We start from the raw sequence: 21,938 nt of genomic DNA, 5'->3' as shown, positions 1-21,938 counted from the left end.
AAGGTGCCAGCTCTAAGTACAGATTTAAAATAATGGAAGATGTTGCTACACAAGAGGAGGAACAGTTTTGCAGCCATAAGAAGTGAGATGGACGAAAAACAAATGGGCAAAGATTAATAAGGCTTTAAGGGAAACCATTAAAAGCCAGGCAAAAGCCATAATACAATCAGGTCAGCTATTCCTTAGCTGATCATAGTGAACTCTTTCAGAGGAGATTCAGTCTGTACAAGCAGTCTATACCTCTACCCAGTTTCTCTAAAGCCACTTATTATCAACTGCTAAAAACCTCTGAAGTTTCTTTACTATAGGTACTCACAGAAATATTCATAGACATGTACAATGGTATAAATAACTAGATTCATTAAATGGCACTTGAAAAACGTAGCATTTGATAAACTTCCCTGTCAACAGACAGGATATAAGAAACTACATGCAAGAAAAGCGAATAGATCTACTCGTAGCCCCTACCTCTACATTCCCAATCCCTCTTAATAAAGTGAAAAGTTATAAAAGTTTTAGCTCTTAAAAATTTTGTGACCCATGTAATGCCACAGAACACTGATACAAAATATGGACATTACAATGTCCATTATATAATATATATTTATATTTTAATATATTACATTTATTTCTACATAAGGAGGCTATAAATACTGTATATGCCTTATATTCATGGTTTCCAGCATTTGACATTATAGTAAGTACAAACAAACCCCTCCCCCCATTATAAAAATACAAAAAAGAACTCAGTAGAAATAGCTTTACATTTTTAAATCTTGTAGCCTGTGTTGTGTCTATCAATAGAGCTTTGGGACTACAAGAGCACAGGTAAGAAGCTGTCCAACAATTAGTCACAATCTCATCACTCAGAAAAGATCAGAGCTGCCATGAAACCAGTCACGGATTCCGAAGACTACATAAACCAAGATCTCTGCTGGTGCAAATAGACTTGGAGTTTGCAAAGTGAAGGAGTCAGACCTACATGAGGGGGGGGGGGTGTAAGATGAGAAGGTAGGGTGCCCTTAGGATACACCAGGACCACAGGGCTCCTACAGTCCTAAGGTAGATGACATTGTCCTTTCTGCCAGTTGTAGAGGCTGCCCCAGAGGTGATTCAAAGCCAAGGACATTTTCCATAGTTGTTTCAGTCTAGTTCAGAAGCAGGTAGGTGCCCTGCATGGGCCAAAGGTGCCAGGGAGAACAGGGGACAGAGCCACCCTGAGGCTGCTCCCAGGGGGTATGCACGGCCCCAGCATCCATGTCCCATCACTTGGCTTGGCACTCTGCCTCCTCCTTACTAACCAGCCTCACAGGGGAAGTCTTCCCAGGAAATGTATGAGGTCTGGGTATAGCAACTTTTCTTCTCTGCCAAGGACAGAGACCATCACCCGCACCTATATTTAGTCCAGCCTATGTTTAGCCTCAGGCCATCGGGGAGTGCCAGAGCCTTGAGCTGGATGTTCCTTTTTTTGTTTGTTGAGGTGCAAGCAAGGGATAACTCTGAGAAACAAGAAGCCAGTGCCGTGCTGTTTCCTTCCTGGCGTCCAGTCACAAGGCGAAAAACAAGCAAAAAAAAAAAAAAAAAAAAAAAAAAAAGCAGGGCTGTGCCCTTATTTCGTACAACCAGGAACAGTTGAGTTGAACACTGTGCCACTGCCTTGCTGCCTGCATCAGACATGCTGGGCATGTCACCGGGGTCCCAAAGGCCTCTGCCATTGGGTTGGCACAGCATCCATACACTGCAGCCAGGACCTCGCACCCTCAGCTGCCAGCATCTCTCAAGAAAAGTGTCCCACAGCTTGGCACGGCGCAGTTTTGCTGCCAGATGCTTCTGCATCCTCTTCATGAAAACAAACATCTTTTCTTAGTCACACAGACTCAGTCTTCCTATACATTAAACCCGAATACCGCCAGTCCAGACAAGGAAGGCACCATCCTGGGGGACCTGGAGCCGCTGGCTCTGCCCTAGAGCTGGGGGGAGGCGAGGGGCCCGGTGCCATCGTAGGCCAGCCCGTGCGGGCGGCAGAGCGGGGGTGAAGCCTCCTGGGCACACAAGAGTTCAGTCTCCTCACTGGAGTACACAGTGGTGTCCATGTCATCCGAGTGGTACCCCGACTGGTACCCACTTGTCTGGTTGGAGGTTTCAGACATGACGGACTCATTACTCTTGCTGGGCATCAGTGTGCTGTGAAAAACAAGCAGGAACAGAACTGAGAGAGATGTGGAGAATGTCTTCTGGAGGGCAGGTGGGAGATTCCTGCCAGCAGCTGCTTTCCATCACAGCAGCAACCAAAGCAAAATGGTGCACTTGGCAAAACTGGCTTAAAGCCTTTTTAAACATGCATTTGATTACAAGGAGAAAATTTTTTATATGCCCTAACTGCACTAATGCATTGAAAAGGTATTTAATTTTATGACGATACAAGGAGTTAGACTGAGACTGCAGATGAAATGGAGATAAAAATTTGAGAGGCCTCACACATTTTGGCTGTGGTGCAGTCATCACTGCAGTATACCTTTGCACTGAAGTTGTCCTGGAAAAAATAATTCCTGAGGAGCAATAAGAGAGCATACGTGAGGTTTTAGCTCCATGAATACCACTGTGCTTCCTGTGAAGTGCACAATGAAACCCCTGTACAATGTTCTCTAAATACAACCAGGTACATCCTGAAAAGAGTCAAAAAAAAAAAAAAATTGCAGACAGGCCCTCACAAATACACTCAATTGTGTGCATTGGCTCACAGTGAGGGGTGAGCTTTGAGGGGTGGTTGATGCTTTTGCAGTTGATAAATACAAGTCCCTTCTGCAGTTTTTGTTGATACCTCCAGCAGCTGCATTACCTCTTCTCTCCTGGTACCAAATGCAGGCATACAGTGCACAATTTTCCTTTGTGTTTTTAAAAATACAGTAAGAAAATATTTTATCTTCCAAAAAATTTTACAAACCAATCAATCTTCTGACATAGCACAAGCAAGAGGTCATATTCAATCTTATGTGCAGCCTGAGCCTTACCTAAAGGGTATTTTCACTTGTTTATCACTCTCTTCCAATGTCTTCAGCTCTTCAGATGCAAGAACCATCCCACTATCTGTCTGGTTTTCCTGCAAAGGTATTAGAAATGTATTGAATGAAAAGGAATTAAAAAAACAAAAACAACAAAAGAAACCTACACTGAAAAAGACATCAAGAGAAGGAGAAGACATACAAAAAACAGACAAACTCACCTCCTGAACAACTTTTACAGTGGTTACCAATGGGACATCTTCAAATGTTTTCACACTCACAGGGCGACTTTTTCTTCTGCTACCTTGTCGGTACTGACTGGAAAGAAAACAAAACAAAAAGTTTTGTGACCATTATCCACAACTTGGCTGCAAACAGGACAATGATATCAGAATCCTTTCATCCCTCTGCAGAGAAATTAATCCTTTTGTCAAAACAAATTATGCAAACCTCAAAACATCCATTTATTGAAAAGGATGAACAGCCTAGAAAGTGCTGTGTTTCTGACCTTCTGCTCCTGACAACCTTGATCTCTGAGCAAACTCTAAGAAATGGCTTTGAGAAAACAGCTCTTTTCCTCAGTTACACTGGAGGGCTTCACTTCCTGCAAGCTTCACTTAGAAGTATAATAAACAGAGAAACCTGGAGGACAGACATGTGTCTCTTCCTTTGGACTGCACTTCTGAGACCCCTGGCTAGACCTAGGACAACAACAGCAGACTCAGCAGACTGCCGCCCTTAAACCGTGGGGATCAGGGCAGGGAGTGCTACATCTCTCTTGAAGGCTCTCCTCCAAAAGAAGCCCTCTGGTCAGGATGACATCCATTAAAAATATTGGCAAAAAAATAAAATTTACTTTCATGGAAATACTAGTACAACAAACATGACAGCTACCCTCAGCTTTCTGTCTAATTGGATATGGAATAAAATGGATGTTGTCCCAGTTAAATAGGACAAATCTATGTTCCTAACAGCTAATGAAGAACAAGGCTTGGAGTTAGAAAAGGAACCTGCATCCACTTGAAGTGCAAAGCTGGAGGCAAAGATGAGCATCATTCATTCCATTTCCCAGCTTTGAGCAGAGCTATGCTGAGCCCTGCCAGTCTCCAACTGACATTTATTTGAACTCATGGGGACTTCACATGTTCCCTGAGTAGCCTGCTCAGGTGCTGAATCACACTTTAGAACATTTTTCAAATAGTAAACCCAAGTGTTTGCTGCAAATTAAATTTGCTCCATTGCTGGAGACACAGAATAATTAACTGGCATCCTCTTTTGAGCAAGTTTTCATATATTGAAAACTGTTCCTATGTTCACTCTCCATTTTATCTTCCCAGACTTAATAGAACCAGTTCTTTAAAGATCTTTGCACTGATCATGTCTTCTGCTTCGGTTACTCTGCAATGGTATCTAATGCACTTCCCATCTAACCCTTCAGGATCAAAAATACCTAATGGACAATCTAGTTCACTTCTGGACTATCTGACCTTGAATGATAAGAATTTAATTCCACAACTTTCCTTCATATTCTTAAAGCTCCCTGTGTGCTTGTGTTCAATCGTCTGCAAATGGACAGAACTGCATGGCCAGGACTAGAGTTACCAGATTGGTGAGGACTGGGAACCCCAGCTTAATGATCTGAACAGCCTCCCACGTATGACAGCCCTGCTTCTGCTCAGCTCAGAGAAGAGTCAGCCTATATTTTCCATGTGGGCTACAATGAATAAGACCTTCCTGGTTAAGCTAAGATCCTGTACAAACAGGACTAGAAACAGTGTGCAGGCAGAAAGGCCACATATAGAGTCTTGACTCCTCCCCAGTGGCAGTAAGGGCTCAGCTGACATCCTGACAGTATTTCCTGATGTGTCTGCATTTTTAAACAGATTGTCCCATTTAAAAAAGGGCCAAAAAAGCCCAACAGAAATTAAAAATACATCTTCCTTGCTACCCACCAGACCAATTATTCTCTCTAAAAATGAAACTTAGAATTGTTTGACTTCATTTGTTCTTGACAAATCCATGCTGGCCATTTTTAGTTACTTCATTTTCCTGTAGGCATTTACCATTATTCACCTGATTGTTTATTCCAGGACTGTTCTTAGGATTCAAGCTAACCTGGTTTAAGAGTTACTGATTTTCTGTTCTTTCTCAAAAAAGGCATTATCTTTACCTCACCAGGCTGTTCTTAATGACAACTGCACATCTATTTCCTAAACCAAAGACAACAGATGTTAGGAGGTCCTTCTTATTTTAGTTTACCTCAGCCACCTAAATATTCTTTAATATTCTCTGTTTTCTCTGTGTTTGCTTTTCCTCCTCCAACTTTGATTTAAATATTCTACTTGTCAGCCTCTCTTTATAGTACTATTGTGAAGAGGGAAAAAGACATTACTGAACAGATCAATCTTTCCACTATGTGTACAGTAAGATCCATGCCTACAAAATAATTTTCAGCTACCAGAAGAGAAGAATAAAGCCCCTAAACATGTCTTAAGCATCCCGCTTTCCCTCCTCTAGCATGGTCTCCACAAGTGCTTTCTCACAACCCTGTCACACTCTAAGACAAGAGAAAAGAGGTTCAAAGTGTCTTTGAAAAGTCAATGGGGAGGTTTTGCTTTTGTTCATAACAGGAAGTGGTGATCAGGAAAAGCCATATAGGAAGTATTAGAAGCGGAAAAGAAATGTGATGTGTTCAGTGTTAAATCATGGCTTTTTGTCTTTTAACTATTTATATTTTGTACTGTCCCACTACTAAAACACAGGGTTGAGAGTTCAGCTCTGGAACCATCATCTCAACTGTAGTGTGAAATACACTGTGCCTACCTAGGGGACTATCTAATAATGTCGTCCTGCAGTACCCAAAATCATTGGGAACTCTGTCTTTGGAGGATATAGCAAAAGCAGTGAGGGAGAGGGCTTCACTTTGTGGAAACCATGTGAAATCTGCCAACAGAGTCCAACCTGCCCTGACAGTTGGATCCATCTCCTTCTTTCTCCTTCTGAGATTGCAGCAAGCAACCCAAGGCTCCCTAGCAGCAAACTGGCTGAATTTGATCTTAGGCAGCACTGGATGAGAAAATGCCTTTCTCCCTTACATCCTGGGCCACCAGAAGTAAGCAGTGGACAAAAAACAATGACAACACTATTTAGGTCACATTCCCCTTGGCTATCAATTCATGGTGTAGCTACCAACATTTCACTTTAGAAGGGCAAATGCCAGAGAGGTTATTAATGATAGATCTATTACCATTCTTATTTTGGGGAGCTGCAATACAAGAGAGTGAACACAACTGCATTGGACTGGTAAAACTTTGTATAAATTCTGATTCTTAAAAACTAATTAACAAATACTCTTGCGTTTGTTTTGTTTTGTTTTGTTTTTTTTATATGAATACAAAATCTTGAAAGGGTAGCAAAAAAAAAATAATAATTAAAAACAACCAGCAGCATTTGAAGAGCTAAGAAACTAGTTTTTGCCTACAAAAACTCTACAGATTCATTCTTATCCTTATGTAGAAGGTTAAATATGGACCAGGCAGCTGAAGTTTCTTCCTTTAATTTTCCCTGCCCCCAGCATGAACAAAACCTGCTTGTGGGCCCCAGTAGGATGTCCACCATATAAAATACCTAATGCCTGCTGTGTTGTCATAATGGAATTTAGGATCACAGACTTCCTCTTCCTCCCTACAGGAAGCAGGTGAAGTTGGGAGAGAGAGACCCGAATCCTCTTCCATATTCAGCGATACTGACAACGGAAGGACAACGTAGTCTTTACCATCCTGTAGAATATAGTGAAAAAATTAAAAAATTAAATAAGGCTACAGAGATACACAGATATAAACAGCTGCACATATGTACATGGAAAATGCATCAGTCCAACAGAGCTACCTCAGTTGTTTTATTAAGCTATGAGCATTAAACCAGCCTCACACAAACAACCTCATTAAAAGAGGGGAATTTGCTAAGAGCCACTGCCAATACTTTTCAATTAAAAAATGAGATTTATACATGGCATACTTTAACATAATGCATACATTGAACTTTTTCGTAATGTCTTTTAAATAAAAAAATTAATTTTAGTAATGTTTGAATTACAATAACACAAAGAACATGGTCCTGAGGGTAAAAAATCACCAGCAAATTTAAACTGAAACTGAGTTGGACTACAGCATATGAATCATAAAGCTGAAATTTAGTATAAGAAGTAAATGAAAAAAATAATTAAATGGAGATAGCAAAAACGGAAGTTTTCTATCAATACCTTGGTATCTAATTATGTGAATAACAACAGTAACATTGCTACAATTTTTTTCCACTTGTTTCTATTTCTGCTCTAAAATGTGAAGAGAAAAAATGGTTTATGCATATTTCGGTACTGCCTACCTATTTATAATCCTGTAAGAAATAATTTTGTACATTCCCTCTTTTCTCTAATTTTTTTTTGCATTTATCCCTTTAGGACTAGAGTATAACACATGTATAATTAGTTATTAGTCCCCAGACAGTAAATCATGTTTGTCACAGTACACTACAGTTTATTACAAGAGTCTAAATCATTAGTAATCCAATGGCATTAGGTTATATACATAAAGTATGTTCTGAACATACTAGGAAACATTTTTTACTGTGAGGGTGGCTGAGTACTGGTACAGGTTGCCCAGAGAGGCTGTGGAGTCTCCATCCTTGGAGATATTAAAAATCCACCTGGATATGATCCTGGGCACCAGCTCCAGGCGCTTGGGCAAGGATTTGTTCCAGAGGTCTCTTCCAACCTCAGCCGTTCTGTGATACAGAAGATTCAAGCTGCTCTGTAGGAACAGGAGCAAACTCTACCCTTTCTGGTTTGGTATCTACAGAAGACAATGCTTTGGAAGGACAGGTAACTCCCATCACTGCCAACAGGTTGGAAAGGGAGAACTAGTCTAATAGGAAAGCATGTGGCAAAATCCAGCCTTCTTCATCCAAGTACTCACAGCTAGTGCCCTCACCTTGTCACATTTGTGGTGCATGAAAAGGGAGCCAAGGGATGGAGAACCTGGGAGGGAGGCCCAGGTACCCCACCTGGAAGCAGCGGGCTCTCTTACCATAGTGCCTATAGACTGGACAACTCTTAATACACTTAACTGCATGGAGCTGCTAACAGGTAGCAAAATACCTGTATGTGTTCGTCTTTTAGAAGAGTCATTAAAAACACTGCATCCCACGTTCTCACATAGGCTGATATCTATCTTTGGCACAGTAAGATCAACACGAGCTACCTGATGAAATGCCTCTGTAGAATTCAGAGAAATCAGCAGCAGAGCAGGGAATTGAGCCTGTGCCAACAACTCTCCAGCAAGACAGCTAAGTAACCACAGCAATAGTGCCATAGGAAGCCCTTGCTGGCCAAGTAAGGTGGATTTTGGTTCCCACATCAGACCTCTGCAGTCTTTCCTTCCCAAGTCATTCCTCTCTCCATGTTGCCTCAACTTCTGGTCAAAAATTGCAGCAATGGAAGGAGCCCAGGCTCCCTAAAGGCTCCAGGTGACAGTACCTGGCCATGGGATTTTGTGGCAGCTGTCAGGACAGGCAGGGTTCAGCTGGTTGTTCTAGCAATCAGAGAAAACATTTCATTTACCTGACGGACGTTGGCTTGCAGTAAATTCCCCAGGTGCTCCACCAGCTCTGAAAAAGTTGGTCTCTGCTTGGGATCTCCATGCCAGCAATCCAGCATTGTCTGGTACCTAGAAGGACAAAGGCCATTTAAATATCAGCATAAAGAAAACATCACCTTGCTCAAACACCTGCTATTATCATGGGGTAGATGTGGGCAGCTGGTAGAACAGTTTCTCACATTTCTGGTGTTGTATAGTCTGGTGCTCTCATTCTTGTTCCTTCTTTCAGTCTTCTGCAAAATTCCTCATCAATTTTTACTCCAGGGTATGGCGACGCACCTAAAATGAGAGCAATGGTAATTTCAATGTATTAGATTCTTAAATTCTGGAATTAATTTTCAAACAAATAATTTGCTATGGCTTGAGTTAATAAGGTAATTCAGTATACTTGGATGCGCAAACAATTTATGTTTATGACAGCAATGGCAACTGATTGACTAAATGAGACACAAAATCACATACTGAAATTATAGGAGCAGCACTTCAAGTTCTTGTTACCACATCTGCATCTTTACGGAAATTTAAGTATTTTATTTTGGTGGAGAAAATAAACAGGAAATTTTCAAGAAGTAAAAAAAAAAAAAAATGCAACAAAGGATCCAAGAACACTTTGACTGTTTTCTTCAGACCCTGTTGTTTAAAATTTAAGATGGCTCAGTAAAATTGAAGTGACTCACCTAATGAAAATATTTCCCACAAGAGAACTCCAAAGGACCACACATCACTCTGAATGGTATATACTCTATCAAAAATGGTTTCTGGTGCCATCCATTTCAGGGGTAGTCTGGCCTGAAAGCATTTCCATAAACAAAAAGGTATCAAACTGTAGCAGAGCACTGAGTTTTCACAAACCCATCTAAGGTGAAAACACAGGCGTCCTGACTTTGTATTAATCCTCTCTCAAATAGAGAATCTGAAACTTACATCTCCTTTCCTGACGTAATCTGGGTCCTTGTAGATGTCTCGAGCCAAGCCAAAATCACAGATTTTGACCACGTTATTGTCTGACAAGAGGATATTACGAGCAGCCAAGTCCCTGTGGATGCACTGCAAAGAGAAGTAAACAACTTCATATGCTGCCTGTCGTCACAGCTCCATCCACGGTGTTGATCTCTTTCACATATGTGCTCTTCTACCCTCAAAGGCCAGATAATTCTCAAAATCTTTTAAGAAAAAGAAACCTCAGCACCAACAGTTACTGATTTTAAGTGCTTTTTTGATGGTCACAACTGATTTGGCTCAGGGAGACTTGTGTTCCCAAGTCCAAACATACATCTGTTTATCCACTATGCAGAGTGGGCCTTTGAAGTTAGCTAATTAATTATCCTAAGAAGCTGACATGAAACAGCTTCAGATCTGATTACCTTTAGATTTACTTAAGTTCACTCAAATCTGTGTACTTCACTCTCTCTGAAAAACATACCACTCTAAACCACTGATTTGATTCCAACACAAACTAATCTTGACTACAGACAAAAAAGTCCATGCCTTTACCTATGCAGAACAACAGCTTAACTAACAACCCAAAGATTTCAAAACTGAAGCCTCAATAGCTTGAAGAAAAAACAGACTCTGAAAGCGGCTGCAGATTTGCTTCTAGACCTAGAAGTACAGACCCTGGAAAGCCATTCTTTTATATATATACACCAATCAGGATGTATAAAATGTAGACAAAGACACTGAAGTCTGCTCTTGAATACCCAGCCTGCACTCTGGAGCAGTGTTGTATTCCCTGCTTCTATTTCCTTTTCCTATTTATAAGTACTTTTTGTTTCTATAGAACTGCAGATGATTCCTTGATCTTTCTGGAATTTACATCCTTTGAAACATTCACTATATGTACTTAGGATCAAACCACAGAAAAGCACTTCAAGAAGGTCCAAATGCAGGTGAGGTGCTATTGACTGCCAGGGTGTTTTTGGCAAGAGACCCTCCAAGGAGTCATCCATGACATTTCATAGGTGAGTATTGTCTGTCCTATCACTGCACTTCCAATCCCATTGCACAAGTTCCAGGCAAACTCTTCAGAGCAAACTCCCTTACTCTAGCTTAAATTCAGTTACCAGGGATTTGTCCCTAATTCCTTTAATCATCCTCACATGTCAGCTCCCCTTCTTCAACTACTTAATCATTCTTATGTGAATCTGTGACCCATAAGCTTTATACAGATCACTAACATTTGTATCAATAAATGCACGGGCTGTTTCACTCTGTTGTATTCATGATTCAGGTATGTCTTAGGGCAAAAAGAACATGTTGTGGATGACTGCTAGTTCAAAGATTAACATGCTGTTTCCTTCTGTAGACCTACAGCACTATTTCCTACAGCCAAATAAATAACATGTCACTCTTCCTGAGAAGTTCCTTACTTTGCGTGAAGCCAAGAACTCCATTCCCCTCGCCACCTGGAAGCTGTAACAGATGAGGTCCTCCATGGTCAAAGGGTTCTTGCAAAGGTCTTCAGGACCAGCTGCAAAGAATCAGATGACAGTCAAACATGGCCTTTGTTACCAATTTCACCCATAACTGCTTCTTAGGTAAAATTCAATTTTAACCTTATGCCATATTGAAGTGGAAGAGCAAACTGAGCCCTTTTTTTTGGTCTGTTTAGCTATGACTAACAATCCATTTTATACCAAACTAGTTCATTGTAAAATAAACTTTGAGATGATGGGTTATACCCCTGGCCTCCTTGAATATTATCAGAGTTCTCACCAGTAGAAGGATTTGTGAAACAATCCCAAAAGAAAAACAACCAAAACTCAGCTCACAAGTTCCTAGGACAGGAAAGGCTTGCTATGGTTCCAGCAGATGAATTTGGAAACCTATGAGAGGGAGGCCCTGCCTAGTCCTTACAGGGGAATATGCCATGGGGAGAAAGACTTGGATTTGGCAGGAAGCCCTGCTAACTTAGGGTAGAAGAAGCCTAACCTCATCCTCTAGTAACCTGGAGGGATAATGTACTAAGTACCCAACAAAGATACACAGGTATTTATTTCCTGCTGAAATAAACAGCTCAGTGGTTTTGCTCAGCTCAGTTTTAAAAAGAAACCTACCAAGAACTAGAACATTTGTCACTCAGACCTTCATTTCAAGGCCTGTTTTAGGTCTACACACTTCTTACAAAACCCCAGCACTGAGGGTCGGTGGTTATACCAGAGAGGTCTGAAAAGTACCAAAATGGTGTGGAAATGCATAAAGTGCATGCCTGACATTACCTATTAGGATCACATTGAAGCCACAAGATCATCCTCCCTGTTAATATAATAATGGTTTTCTTTGCATTAAATGATTTTAAGTGTAAGTAGAGGTACAGGCAGTTGAGCTCTGGCCTCTTCCTGCCCTGTCAGATCCCACCAATTGCTGAAATCAGCGGTCTCTGAGATATGTTGGCAGCACTGAGCACTTTGTGCTGTCTCTGCCAAAGGAGAACATGGCAAACGCAGCAGTGAAACTGCTGCAGAGGGTATCTGTAACTGGGGGAGTCTGTGAATGAGTGGATAATTCAGGTTTCCTGTTCCTGACAGACCACCTGTGCAGCAGGAAGGAAAATCTCTCTGCCAATAAGCAGTGAAGCAGATTGTGTGATATTTAACTTCTGGGTAAACACTGAGAAAATTCAGTTATCATCTTGGCACAACCCCCTTCGCGCTCCCTTCAGAGTTTGTGCTCTGTGATTTTCCCTGAAGACACTAGGATGTTAAATAGATGGGTTTCCAAAAGGCAATGCACTAAAAACACACCCTTTTCAGGGAGACATCTGGGGTTTGGGCTGAGGGGTTTGGGATGCTGAACTAGACAATCCATAGCTCAGGAACTTTGGTTACCCAGGAAATAGCCTGCACGCAGTTTTGAGAGGCTCTGGAAATCACAGGGTCCCCAATGTTCCTCATCAGCCCCCACCAATGACAGCTGCTCCAACACCAGGAAAAGACATATCCTACCATCCTCCTCTTCCACATCACTCAGGGACCGCTCCTCCACAAAGCCAGAGCTTGCTGAGCTCTGGCTGCTCGTGATGCTGTCCAGCCGCTGCTTCAGGTCCGCAGAGACATCACCAACGTAGTTCTCCTTCCCCTGCCGAAACCTGGCACTTTTGGTCTAGAAATGTGAGGAAAGGGTAAGAAAAATCTGAAGCAGAAAGCATGCCAGAATTTTCCTCAGGAGAGGCGATGACACTCTCTATGGCCTGTGCCATGGGCCCCACTGAAGGCAGGGAGGATGGCCCAGCACTGGCATGACTGGCTCCAAGCCAGCTGGGGTACCAGGCTGCTGTGGTGACAGCATTAAGAAAACCCAAACCATGGTCATGTAGGCTCACCAGCTCGAGCACCCTCTGCCACTCCATGGCCTTTCCCTGCTCTTGCACCCTCCCAGCTGTCCCTCATCAACATATCCACATGCTTGGGAATAAATGCACACTGAGGAGCTGACCTCCCCAGCCCCCCTGGTGCCCACCACTTGTGAAGCATGCATGGGTGTTGCCAAACCCCCTCTTATACTCTTGAGCCACTTTGTACTGCTATGGCTTTACCTCCCACTGCTGCAAAGACCCTTCTTACTAAACCTCTACCTTAGTCAAAACCCTAGTATCCCTCAAAAACTGATTTATGTCCCTCTTCCTCTAAGCAAACAAATGCCTCTAGGGAGGGTGCCAGCCCTGCAGGCTTCCTCCACCATGTTTCCATTTTCTCCTGCTTTGGTTTATGACTTCTCTCCCCTGGAATGGCTGTTTTTTTCCATTGCTGATTCCCATCGCCACCACTTGTGTAAGCAAGGGTCAGCACCCTTGTGAAACCCTGCCTCTTCCTTCAAGGCCTCTCAGATATTTGTTTATCCTTTTTACCTCACAAGAGGATGCAGTGAGTTGCTTTTGCCAATATAAAATAGTAAACAATGACTCCAAGGATAAAGAAAAATAACCCCTTGGAGAACTGACAAGCAGTCTGAAGAAGTTCTTATCTAAACATGACAGCTGCAGGAAGACTGTAGTTCAGGTCTACCAGCACAGCAGAGCACAGCTCAGGAGCCTCCCTCCTGGTTGTGGGTAGAAAGGGTAGGATCCCAAGCACAATGCTCAGCACTGGGTACATGTAGCCATGCTCACCATCCTGCAATCTGAACCTCAGAGGAGATGAATTCTCCTAATTCTCTCCAGAAATCAGACCCCCTCACAGAGGCAACCAGAAACGAGTTTGACAATGCCAATCTCCATCCCAATTCACCTTTGCAGAGGACACGGCAGGTGAAAAGCTGAATGTAAACTCATGAGATACATCACTTACACCAAAAAAAAAAAAAAAAAAAGTATAGCCTGGCTCAGCAACGAGCCAAGGGGACAGTAGAAAGAATAATCACATAAAAGAAGATACCTATGCATATCTCATGGATATACACACTGAGCAGGGAGTGTGGTTATTTAAGGCTGTCTGGAGCTTAACTAAGAAAGGAAAAAATTCAGGCTGATAATCAGAAAAAACTTCCTGACAGATACGGCCAAGTGTAGAATAATCTGCCAAGGGAAATAGTGGAAGCCCAGTTCCTTTGCACATTTTAAGCTAACAATAACAAAAAAGCTACATTGAAGGGGCCCGGGGAAAGACTAGGTGACCTCTGATGTCTTTGCCGTCTCTCATTCCCATGAGAAGTACTAGCTATTCATTGTCCCCAAGGATTGTCACTGCAGTCAGCACTAGAAACAGAAACATCATGTGCAGAAAAAAAAAACACCAAATCAAACATTATGTTGTTAATCTTGACTCCTTACCTTGTACGGGACAAATTCACTCCTCTTGCTCCGTAGGTAAGCTGACAGATTTCCAAATTTGCAATATTCCACGATCACCATAAGTGGGCCTGTATAACACATAAAACAATGGCTTAGAAAGACCATTTATTTCCCATTGGTGGCTAGAGATACATACATTTCAGAAAGCATTCTACTACCTGGAGGTAGTCCCAGGTATTGTTGGTATTAAAAAATACCAATAATAAAAAAAATATATAATCAAAGCTGGGAAATAATTCCTTCTCTGCTATATATGGAAAAAAAAGAAAGCACATGCTTTTGAAAATCACAGGTCTATGTTCATAGTGAAAATGTACAGTGCTGAGCTTATACATAAAGTGCCAATATCTGCAAGGATGCAACACACATCTGAATGAACTTCAGTGCAATTAACCACTCATCTGCAATAAAGTACACACATGATTATCCACACATTTTTGTGGGGGTAGTTTAAGTACTAAAAACTCAAGTTAGGAAGCCAGTTTCAGACACAGTTGCCTTAATATACTGTCCAAATATGACATTTCATGCTCAAAGAGCTTCATATAGGTGTACGCTGCAATGATAAATTTCCATCCCTGGTTCCAGATACTGGCCATATCTACCTTATTATGGAATAAACAAAGAAAGAAATATTTATGGTTTATGTTTCCTTCAACTACTGCACTTGTCATGGAACTTAACAAATTAAATTCTGATCCCAAAGTAAGACAACAAGTCAGCTTCCCTGAAAAATTATTACTGAGTTACTTTACACTGAATTTCTTCCAAATTAGCATGTAGTGCTGGATTTGTTAAACAAAACATCTGTCCCTGGTTATAAAGTAAAAATATGTTCATTCACCCAGAGCTGGACTCCCAATTTCAATCTCCCCTCCTACACACACACAGAGGCATACACAGACCCTTCAAAGCCAGGGAGAGAAGTGACAGCAGTTGCACTGTAGCTGGTGACAAGAATAAGACCAACTTGTTAAATCTGGTAGCAGACTCAGTCCCAAAGTCTGTTACACATGGGGTGTCCACTATAAAAGTGGATCTGAGATTCAGAAAAGCAGTGATAGAGCAACTACAGGATGGAGCTGGCTGCAGAACTCAGGGCTTATGAGCCCTTATTCCACCTCCAGATCTGCTCACTCTTATCTGAATGTCTTCTTAAAAAATGAAGATGAATTCTTCCAGACCTTAATTTTGAAAATCAATTTTCTATGCAGCAGAAATGGCAGAAATAGGGTTTTCACTAGCACTTTTCCACCCACTGAGAAGTTCCTCACCTCCTGGCTTTGTGCACGCTCCAAGTAAATTGACAACGTTGAGATGATGGCCAATATGGATGAGGATCTTCAGTTCCGACATAAGTGCTCTGTGCTCACTATGGGTTGCACCCTCTGCAGAGGTAAAACAACACAGATCAGGAGCATCACAGACAGAAAGCTTTTCCTCTTCTCTGCATTGTTTTATTTTTCCAGCCCATCTAGTGAGAAGTGTTGTTGGATCAGCTTTGCTGCAGGACACTGATGAAAGCTAGGCATGTGTATGACAGGGTTGGTTTTACTCTGCTTTTAAACATTTTCAAAAGTTTGGCAAGGGTCGTACTTCAGAACAGGGGCACAAACAATCCAGATTAGCAAACATTTTTTATCCTACAGACCTTTTGAGCAGTTTTTACTCCACCGTTTGAACCTCTCAGCCAAGAAGAGCTAGAAACAATGCTCCTTAACCTTTTCTGGGGTCCATTCTAAGGGTCCAATGGGCCCACAGACTGGGGGAGACAGAGCCAGGGCCAAATACGCCTGACCATGCAGCCTCACCAAAAGCCTGGAGATATGGTTGGTGTCCCCATCCCACAGGAACAGAAGGGGAACAGGATGGAGTGAAAGTAGTGGGGAGAGAGGGGCAGAGGAAGCAGCTTTCTGCAGGTTGCCTGAGCACTAGGAAGATGGAGGGACAAGGCTTTTTAATTTATATTGTCATTACTGCATGCTCATCCCATTGCAATGAGTTTGCAACAGGGTTTGTCTGTGCTTGCCACTGCTCACACTGTACTGTCTGAAATCCCCCAGCTTTCCCACCCTTCCTCCAGTATACCACAGGGTGGGATACAGCCTCTGGCTGCAGCCAGCCCCATTTTGCTGTCCAAGCTACATCCTCCTCAGAAACAGTGTCTGGGAACTGAAGCTTTCAGCTTTCCTCTGGTGAATGTGAAGCACTATAATATGATTTAAAGCGAGGAGAAAGCTGTTCAAAACTGCAACGCGTTTTGGAGCGTGCCTGAGTCATTGTCTGAGACTTGCAGAAAGCTCCCTACCAGGCTGCATAAAGCAAAAATGGAAATGAGCAAATTGCCTGCAGAAGCAAGTTTTATTCTGAACATGAGTAGATCCTTAAAGCAATGGCTAAGATACCATGGGTGCATTGCTCCCATTATCGATGAGGTAAAGGCATGAACTTTCCCCAGGCACTGCTTCATGACAGCAACTGCTAAGCTGAACTTGTATGCATCATTGGTACAAACATTTTGATTATTTTCTATCTATTGGTTATAGGACTGGCAATTATCCCTATATTATACATTCCAGGTGAAGTTGTAGTCATCATTTTTACCTTTAAGCATTTTGACTGCCACTGTTTTGCACGTAGCAGTTTTGTCGATCCCAAATGCATCTGCTTCTATGACCTGGCCAAAAGCTCCACGACCAAGAGGTTTGCCTTGAAGTGAGAAGATGAACAAACTCTGATTTATTTTCCTGCCACAGTGGGCAAAACATGCAGGATAAACAGCAAATGTAAACTGAATTCATATATTGGAAATTAACAGAGGACTGATAAGAGCGAGAGGACGCATTATATCCTTTGGGACCAGAGAGCCCTCCCAGTGGTCCCACATCAAGGCAGCCCCATGGCAAGCCAGGACCTGAAACATCCCTAGGACAGTGCTGGCTGCAGTACCACTAAAGGGCTCATGCAGAGAAGACACACCTAGCTTTAGCCGGTCTCTGGGAAACTCCCACTTGCTGGCATCATACGGGAGCCGTTCACAGTGCTCTTCTATAGGGACTTCATCAGGATCCATGATGATTGACAAGTAGCCAGTCTTCATGTCCCCTCCGTTGGCCTGGAAAATGGTATTAGTTGTAGTTGTACAGATTTTTTGCTGGCAACATGCAGGCAAAGTGCCATTTTCTCACTTTGTAGTGTTTCACCAGCTCCCAGAAATGCTAAGCTACCATTTTCCTACACCATGTCATTGTGAGTGTGATCATCAATAATTACTTGCACCTTTTTTTTTTTACTTTTTTTTTTTTTTTTTAATAAACAAAACCGGCTGAGACATTTTTTCTCTTGCAATTCTCTGTTCAATTAAAAACTAATTTCTATGTCCCCAGTTCTCAGCAAGAATGTTACGGCATGGAAAGACAAAATGTGTCTGTTGATTTAAGAACAATGGAAAGAAACAACACAAAAGGCCTCAAGTCATCTCTCATTTGTCATGCAAGACCAGTGCTGATAGGACAGTATAAGAGTTTTTTCATTACCCGCTTAACGGTCCGGAGGATGATTACAAGAAGCAACCAGAAGAACATGGCAATCACTGCAGTGCCAACAAGGATAATGAGCTCCAGATTTGTTTTCTCCTCAGCGCCTGGGAATAAATAAATGAATATCTGAGTGATAGTTGGAAGCGTATTGGTTTTGTTCATTCATTAAAGTAGAGAATGGAGGTCCTTGTTCTGAAGGTTCGTTTTAAAAGTGCAACATGGAGCAAGGAAATGAAAGCAAAACAAAAAGCTTGGGTATTTACATTGGAATATTATGCTTAGTTTTGTGTTGCTTTACACAACACCCCATTTCTTAGCATCAGCTTTGTTCCAAGGACAGTATCTGAACCTTTGGTATGTATAAAAAAGTAAAATATCACATTTTAAAATGAAATAATTGTTTTAGAAAACTCAGAACTAATTAGTCTTTCTCCAGAACCAAAAACCCCCTAATATAGTAAATAGAGTGCTGTGAGAATGACCCAGAGAACAATCCCTGTCTTGTCTCTTTACATGCTTCAGTTGGGGCATAAAAAACACAGTTCTACAAGAACATATGAACATAAGGTCTTATTTACACCATCCCTTTTCAAGTAAAATAGCCTCCAGCAGATACTAATTGAAGATCTATTAATGTATGGGAGCAGCTCTCTTCTTCAGCTCCCGTTCACCGCATCATGGTCCTGTATTTTATCCTCAGTACCACACAGATTTTCCTACATAGTTGCACACTCCATTGCATGACCCCAAAGAGCTGCACTATAAATTTCTTGGAGTTAAATAGTACGTGCGACACAGATTTCCAACTTTCACGGACATATTTACCACATCAGCTGAAATCCACATTGATGTCAGCTGCAGGTAATTTCCACCCCATGTAAATATGTTGCCCAACATCTTAATATTCTAATGGAACCTATAAGAATAACAGGATACTGCTTTAATTACCTTAACAGACCAGACCATACAAACACCCTGACTTATAAGACAGAGGCTTGTGAAGGACTGACTAAGTTTTACAAATGTATTAATGTCAAAGGCAAGGAGCTTTTGGTTCCAGGCTTCCCATCGCACCTCATGGTAGAAAGCCCATCATGGTTCCAGCTACTCAGACTGCAGACTTAACCTCTTGTTAGGATTTATTGTTACCATTGTGACTTGCACTTCAGTGTGCCACAGTAAGACTGGAACAAGTGAGAGATGGGTCTATTTCAGAGCTCAGTGGACTAAGGCTGGAGCCCCCTAACCTAAAGCCACTACCTGTTTCTGTCATTGAAATGGGACAGCAATCACAACAGCCTCTCCTTCATTGTTTTTCTTAGACGCTGTGACAGCAGTGACATAGTTTACAAAGTTACAACTGTTAAAAGCTATATATTACTACAATATGTTACTAAGACAAAAGAGATGCCCCAAGTAATCTGCAGGTTTAGGCATAGAGGTTGTATAGGTTTACACATAATATAGACTGGCAGAGTTTTCTTTGCAACCACAAGTAAGACAGATGCATCTTTTGTTGAAAAGCACTAAATGACATTGTGGAGAAGAACAGCTGGGATTACAAGGGCTGTGGCAGCACCCACTTTGAGCTTGATAGGAACAGTCAGGATTTTTCACAAATCTCATGATGTATTTTCAAATCTCTGCTCAGGATATCCAGTAGATTTTCCTTTTAGCGATTATAAAGATTTCATGGACAATCTACAAAGGAGCGAGCACCAACCTTCCACTGAAAAAAAAGCCACCGCTTTTCTGCATCCGAGGACATTGCAGGCAAGGCAGGTATATAACCCTCCATCTTCTTTCCTCACTCGACGTATGGTTAGTGTTTTGTTTCCATCTTTCAAAACAATACCTGGAAAAAAATATTCTTAGTTCTGCTATTTTAATGCTACTTTGTGTTAAAAATTCAAAATGAAACTTTTCACGATGAAAATCAGCAGTGAGTTCCATGAAAGACAGGCCTTAAGTGAGAGAAAATTCCTAGCAAAGGAGCAATCCTCACCTGAATCTTCAACAAGGGTTTCATTATTTTTAAACCACATTATGTTTGGAGGAGGAATGCCATTTGCTGTGCAGGACACTTCTATGGTTTCTCCGATGTTTGTTGTTTGATTTTCCAAATTTCCTACAAGGGTGGGTGCCATGGGCTCTGTTGGTTTGAAAATGTGGCAAAATTACTTTTAAAGAAAATGTACATTTTTGCAGTAATAGCATTTGATTAACTCTACATGCTTGGCTCAGTAACAAAGACTCAAATCCTTTTGTAACACCGACAACCACACTGTTCACGTTAAGATCAGAGTTAAACTTCCACATGAAAAAAATATATAATAGTCAAGAAAATGTTAACAGTATTAATGTGACCTGCTTTAGGTCACTTAATCTGTAACAGTTCAGGCTACTGAGGGAAAAGGGAGTAAGTGAGAAATTGTTTCCCTCGCATCTCTCTCTCCAGAATCATTATGAGAAGTCTGATACTGCTCTTGCCTCAAATGTCCATTCAGGATAGCCCATGAACACACATATTTTCCTGAATCTGCCTATTCAGCCTAGACATCTAGGTCCCAAAGCAAAGTCATCACTATTTGTGTGAAAAGCTGATTATCAGTTTTCATTGGTTGTGACTGAATACCAGCATCACTTCATTACAGTTTTAAATGATAGACATTACTTCAAACTCAAGAGTCAGTGACACAAAGCAGTAGTGCTAATGCTATGAATACACACGTGCATATACAGCTGGAAGGAGAAATGTGTTTTGAAAAGTAAAATTGAGAAGTTACTGAGATAAACACATGCCATTATTTGTGCAAGAGCCAAATGCATCTCCTTGCCCAGAAGAGTGGCTCAGTCAATGTCCCCCCACGAGTACTGGTGAAATAGTAAGTCCCTGCTGCCCAGATGAGCCCCAGGCCTGCATGTAAGAGCAAATAATCTAATCTATGTAACAAACCAAGTACCTCATTAAATCAACACATGCAAGGCCTGAAGATACAAAAACCTGACACTGCTGTACTTTTTTTCATGCACGACCACCCATTTAGGTTCACCTTAAGAGATCTGTACCTTGAACAGTGAGATGCTTCACCAGGCAGTGCTGGGTTTTAGCCTTTTTATCCTGAGCAATACAAACATAGTCCCCTCCATCCTGGAGGGAGATGTTATGGAGGTTGAGCTCTAAGGTGACATTTTCAGCATTGATATTTGAAACTGTCGCATTCAGCTTCTGGAGGGCATTGAGGTTCTTGCAGACGGGCATGGGCAGCCCTCCAAAGGGAGCATGTGAAGCGTGAGCAATGAGTTTGTACCATGAAAGCTTCTCAAAGGTGAATTTGTCTGCTGTGCATTGCAAGGACATGTTATCCTTCTCTGTGAGTTGATTCTGAGGATGGAGATTAATTTCAAGACCCCCTGCAAGTTAAAAAGTAAAAGCAATTCCTGTTAGGTTGCACATTTTGTTACCAACATTAACTTGAAAAAGCCATTTTACAAATACAGCCTTATCCTCATCTTATAAGGAGATGGAAAATAAGGAAACAAAACACTAAAAAAAAATAAAAATTGATCAATCATCTGAAGAGTACAATCTCATTAAAAGAATAATTTAAAACAGATCAAAGGAAGGCCTGTGTAACAAATACAGTTCCTCTTCCAGTAGAAACAGCCTAAGATTATTCTTGCCATTACCTTATAGTTCATTTTTAGACTTTGATTACAATAATATTTCAGCATGTGAATATGGGGACTGATTTTCAAGAAGACAGAGCTCTTTGCCATTAGTTTCAAAAATATTGGTCTGTTGGTCTTAGCTTTTACAGTAACATTAATTTTGTGACACTACCATAATTTTTACGTAGCTTTTTTAAGTGACTGCAAAAGCCCAATATCACTCCTGGGATAACAGTGCCTATTTTGCATCATTTTCAGTGATGCCAGCAGAACTAATAATTTG

The 21,938-nt window shown here is 41.5% G+C and overlaps 1 protein-coding gene across 1 annotated transcript in view; it reads right to left on the bottom strand.

The window, feature by feature from the left end:
• Positions 1-1,582: 1,582 nt before the first annotated feature.
• The window catches only part of KDR (kinase insert domain receptor), a 30,984-nt gene continuing 10,628 nt past the window's right edge, over positions 1,583-21,938 (bottom strand). Inside the window, exons 13-30 of the mRNA XM_051618942.1 lie at positions 21,053-21,397; positions 19,989-20,135; positions 19,707-19,838; positions 17,981-18,087; positions 17,424-17,559; positions 17,049-17,153; positions 15,719-15,832; positions 14,424-14,512; positions 12,601-12,757; positions 11,026-11,126; positions 9,581-9,703; positions 9,334-9,445; positions 8,836-8,935; positions 8,620-8,725; positions 6,630-6,781; positions 3,224-3,320; positions 3,012-3,100; positions 1,583-2,184 (exon numbers count right to left, since the gene is read on the bottom strand). Of these exons, the coding sequence (XP_051474902.1) occupies positions 1,965-2,184; positions 3,012-3,100; positions 3,224-3,320; positions 6,630-6,781; positions 8,620-8,725; positions 8,836-8,935; positions 9,334-9,445; positions 9,581-9,703; positions 11,026-11,126; positions 12,601-12,757; positions 14,424-14,512; positions 15,719-15,832; positions 17,049-17,153; positions 17,424-17,559; positions 17,981-18,087; positions 19,707-19,838; positions 19,989-20,135; positions 21,053-21,397 (2,432 nt within the window). The 3' untranslated portion in view covers positions 1,583-1,964. The remainder of the gene's footprint in view (positions 2,185-3,011; positions 3,101-3,223; positions 3,321-6,629; positions 6,782-8,619; positions 8,726-8,835; positions 8,936-9,333; positions 9,446-9,580; positions 9,704-11,025; positions 11,127-12,600; positions 12,758-14,423; positions 14,513-15,718; positions 15,833-17,048; positions 17,154-17,423; positions 17,560-17,980; positions 18,088-19,706; positions 19,839-19,988; positions 20,136-21,052; positions 21,398-21,938) is intronic.

This window comes from Apus apus, chromosome 4 (genome assembly GCF_020740795.1).
Source record: "Apus apus isolate bApuApu2 chromosome 4, bApuApu2.pri.cur, whole genome shotgun sequence".
NCBI classification, from domain to species: domain Eukaryota; kingdom Metazoa; phylum Chordata; class Aves; order Apodiformes; family Apodidae; genus Apus; species Apus apus.
Note: the sequence above shows the minus strand (reverse complement) of the source record. Positions and strands in the feature narration are given on the sequence as shown.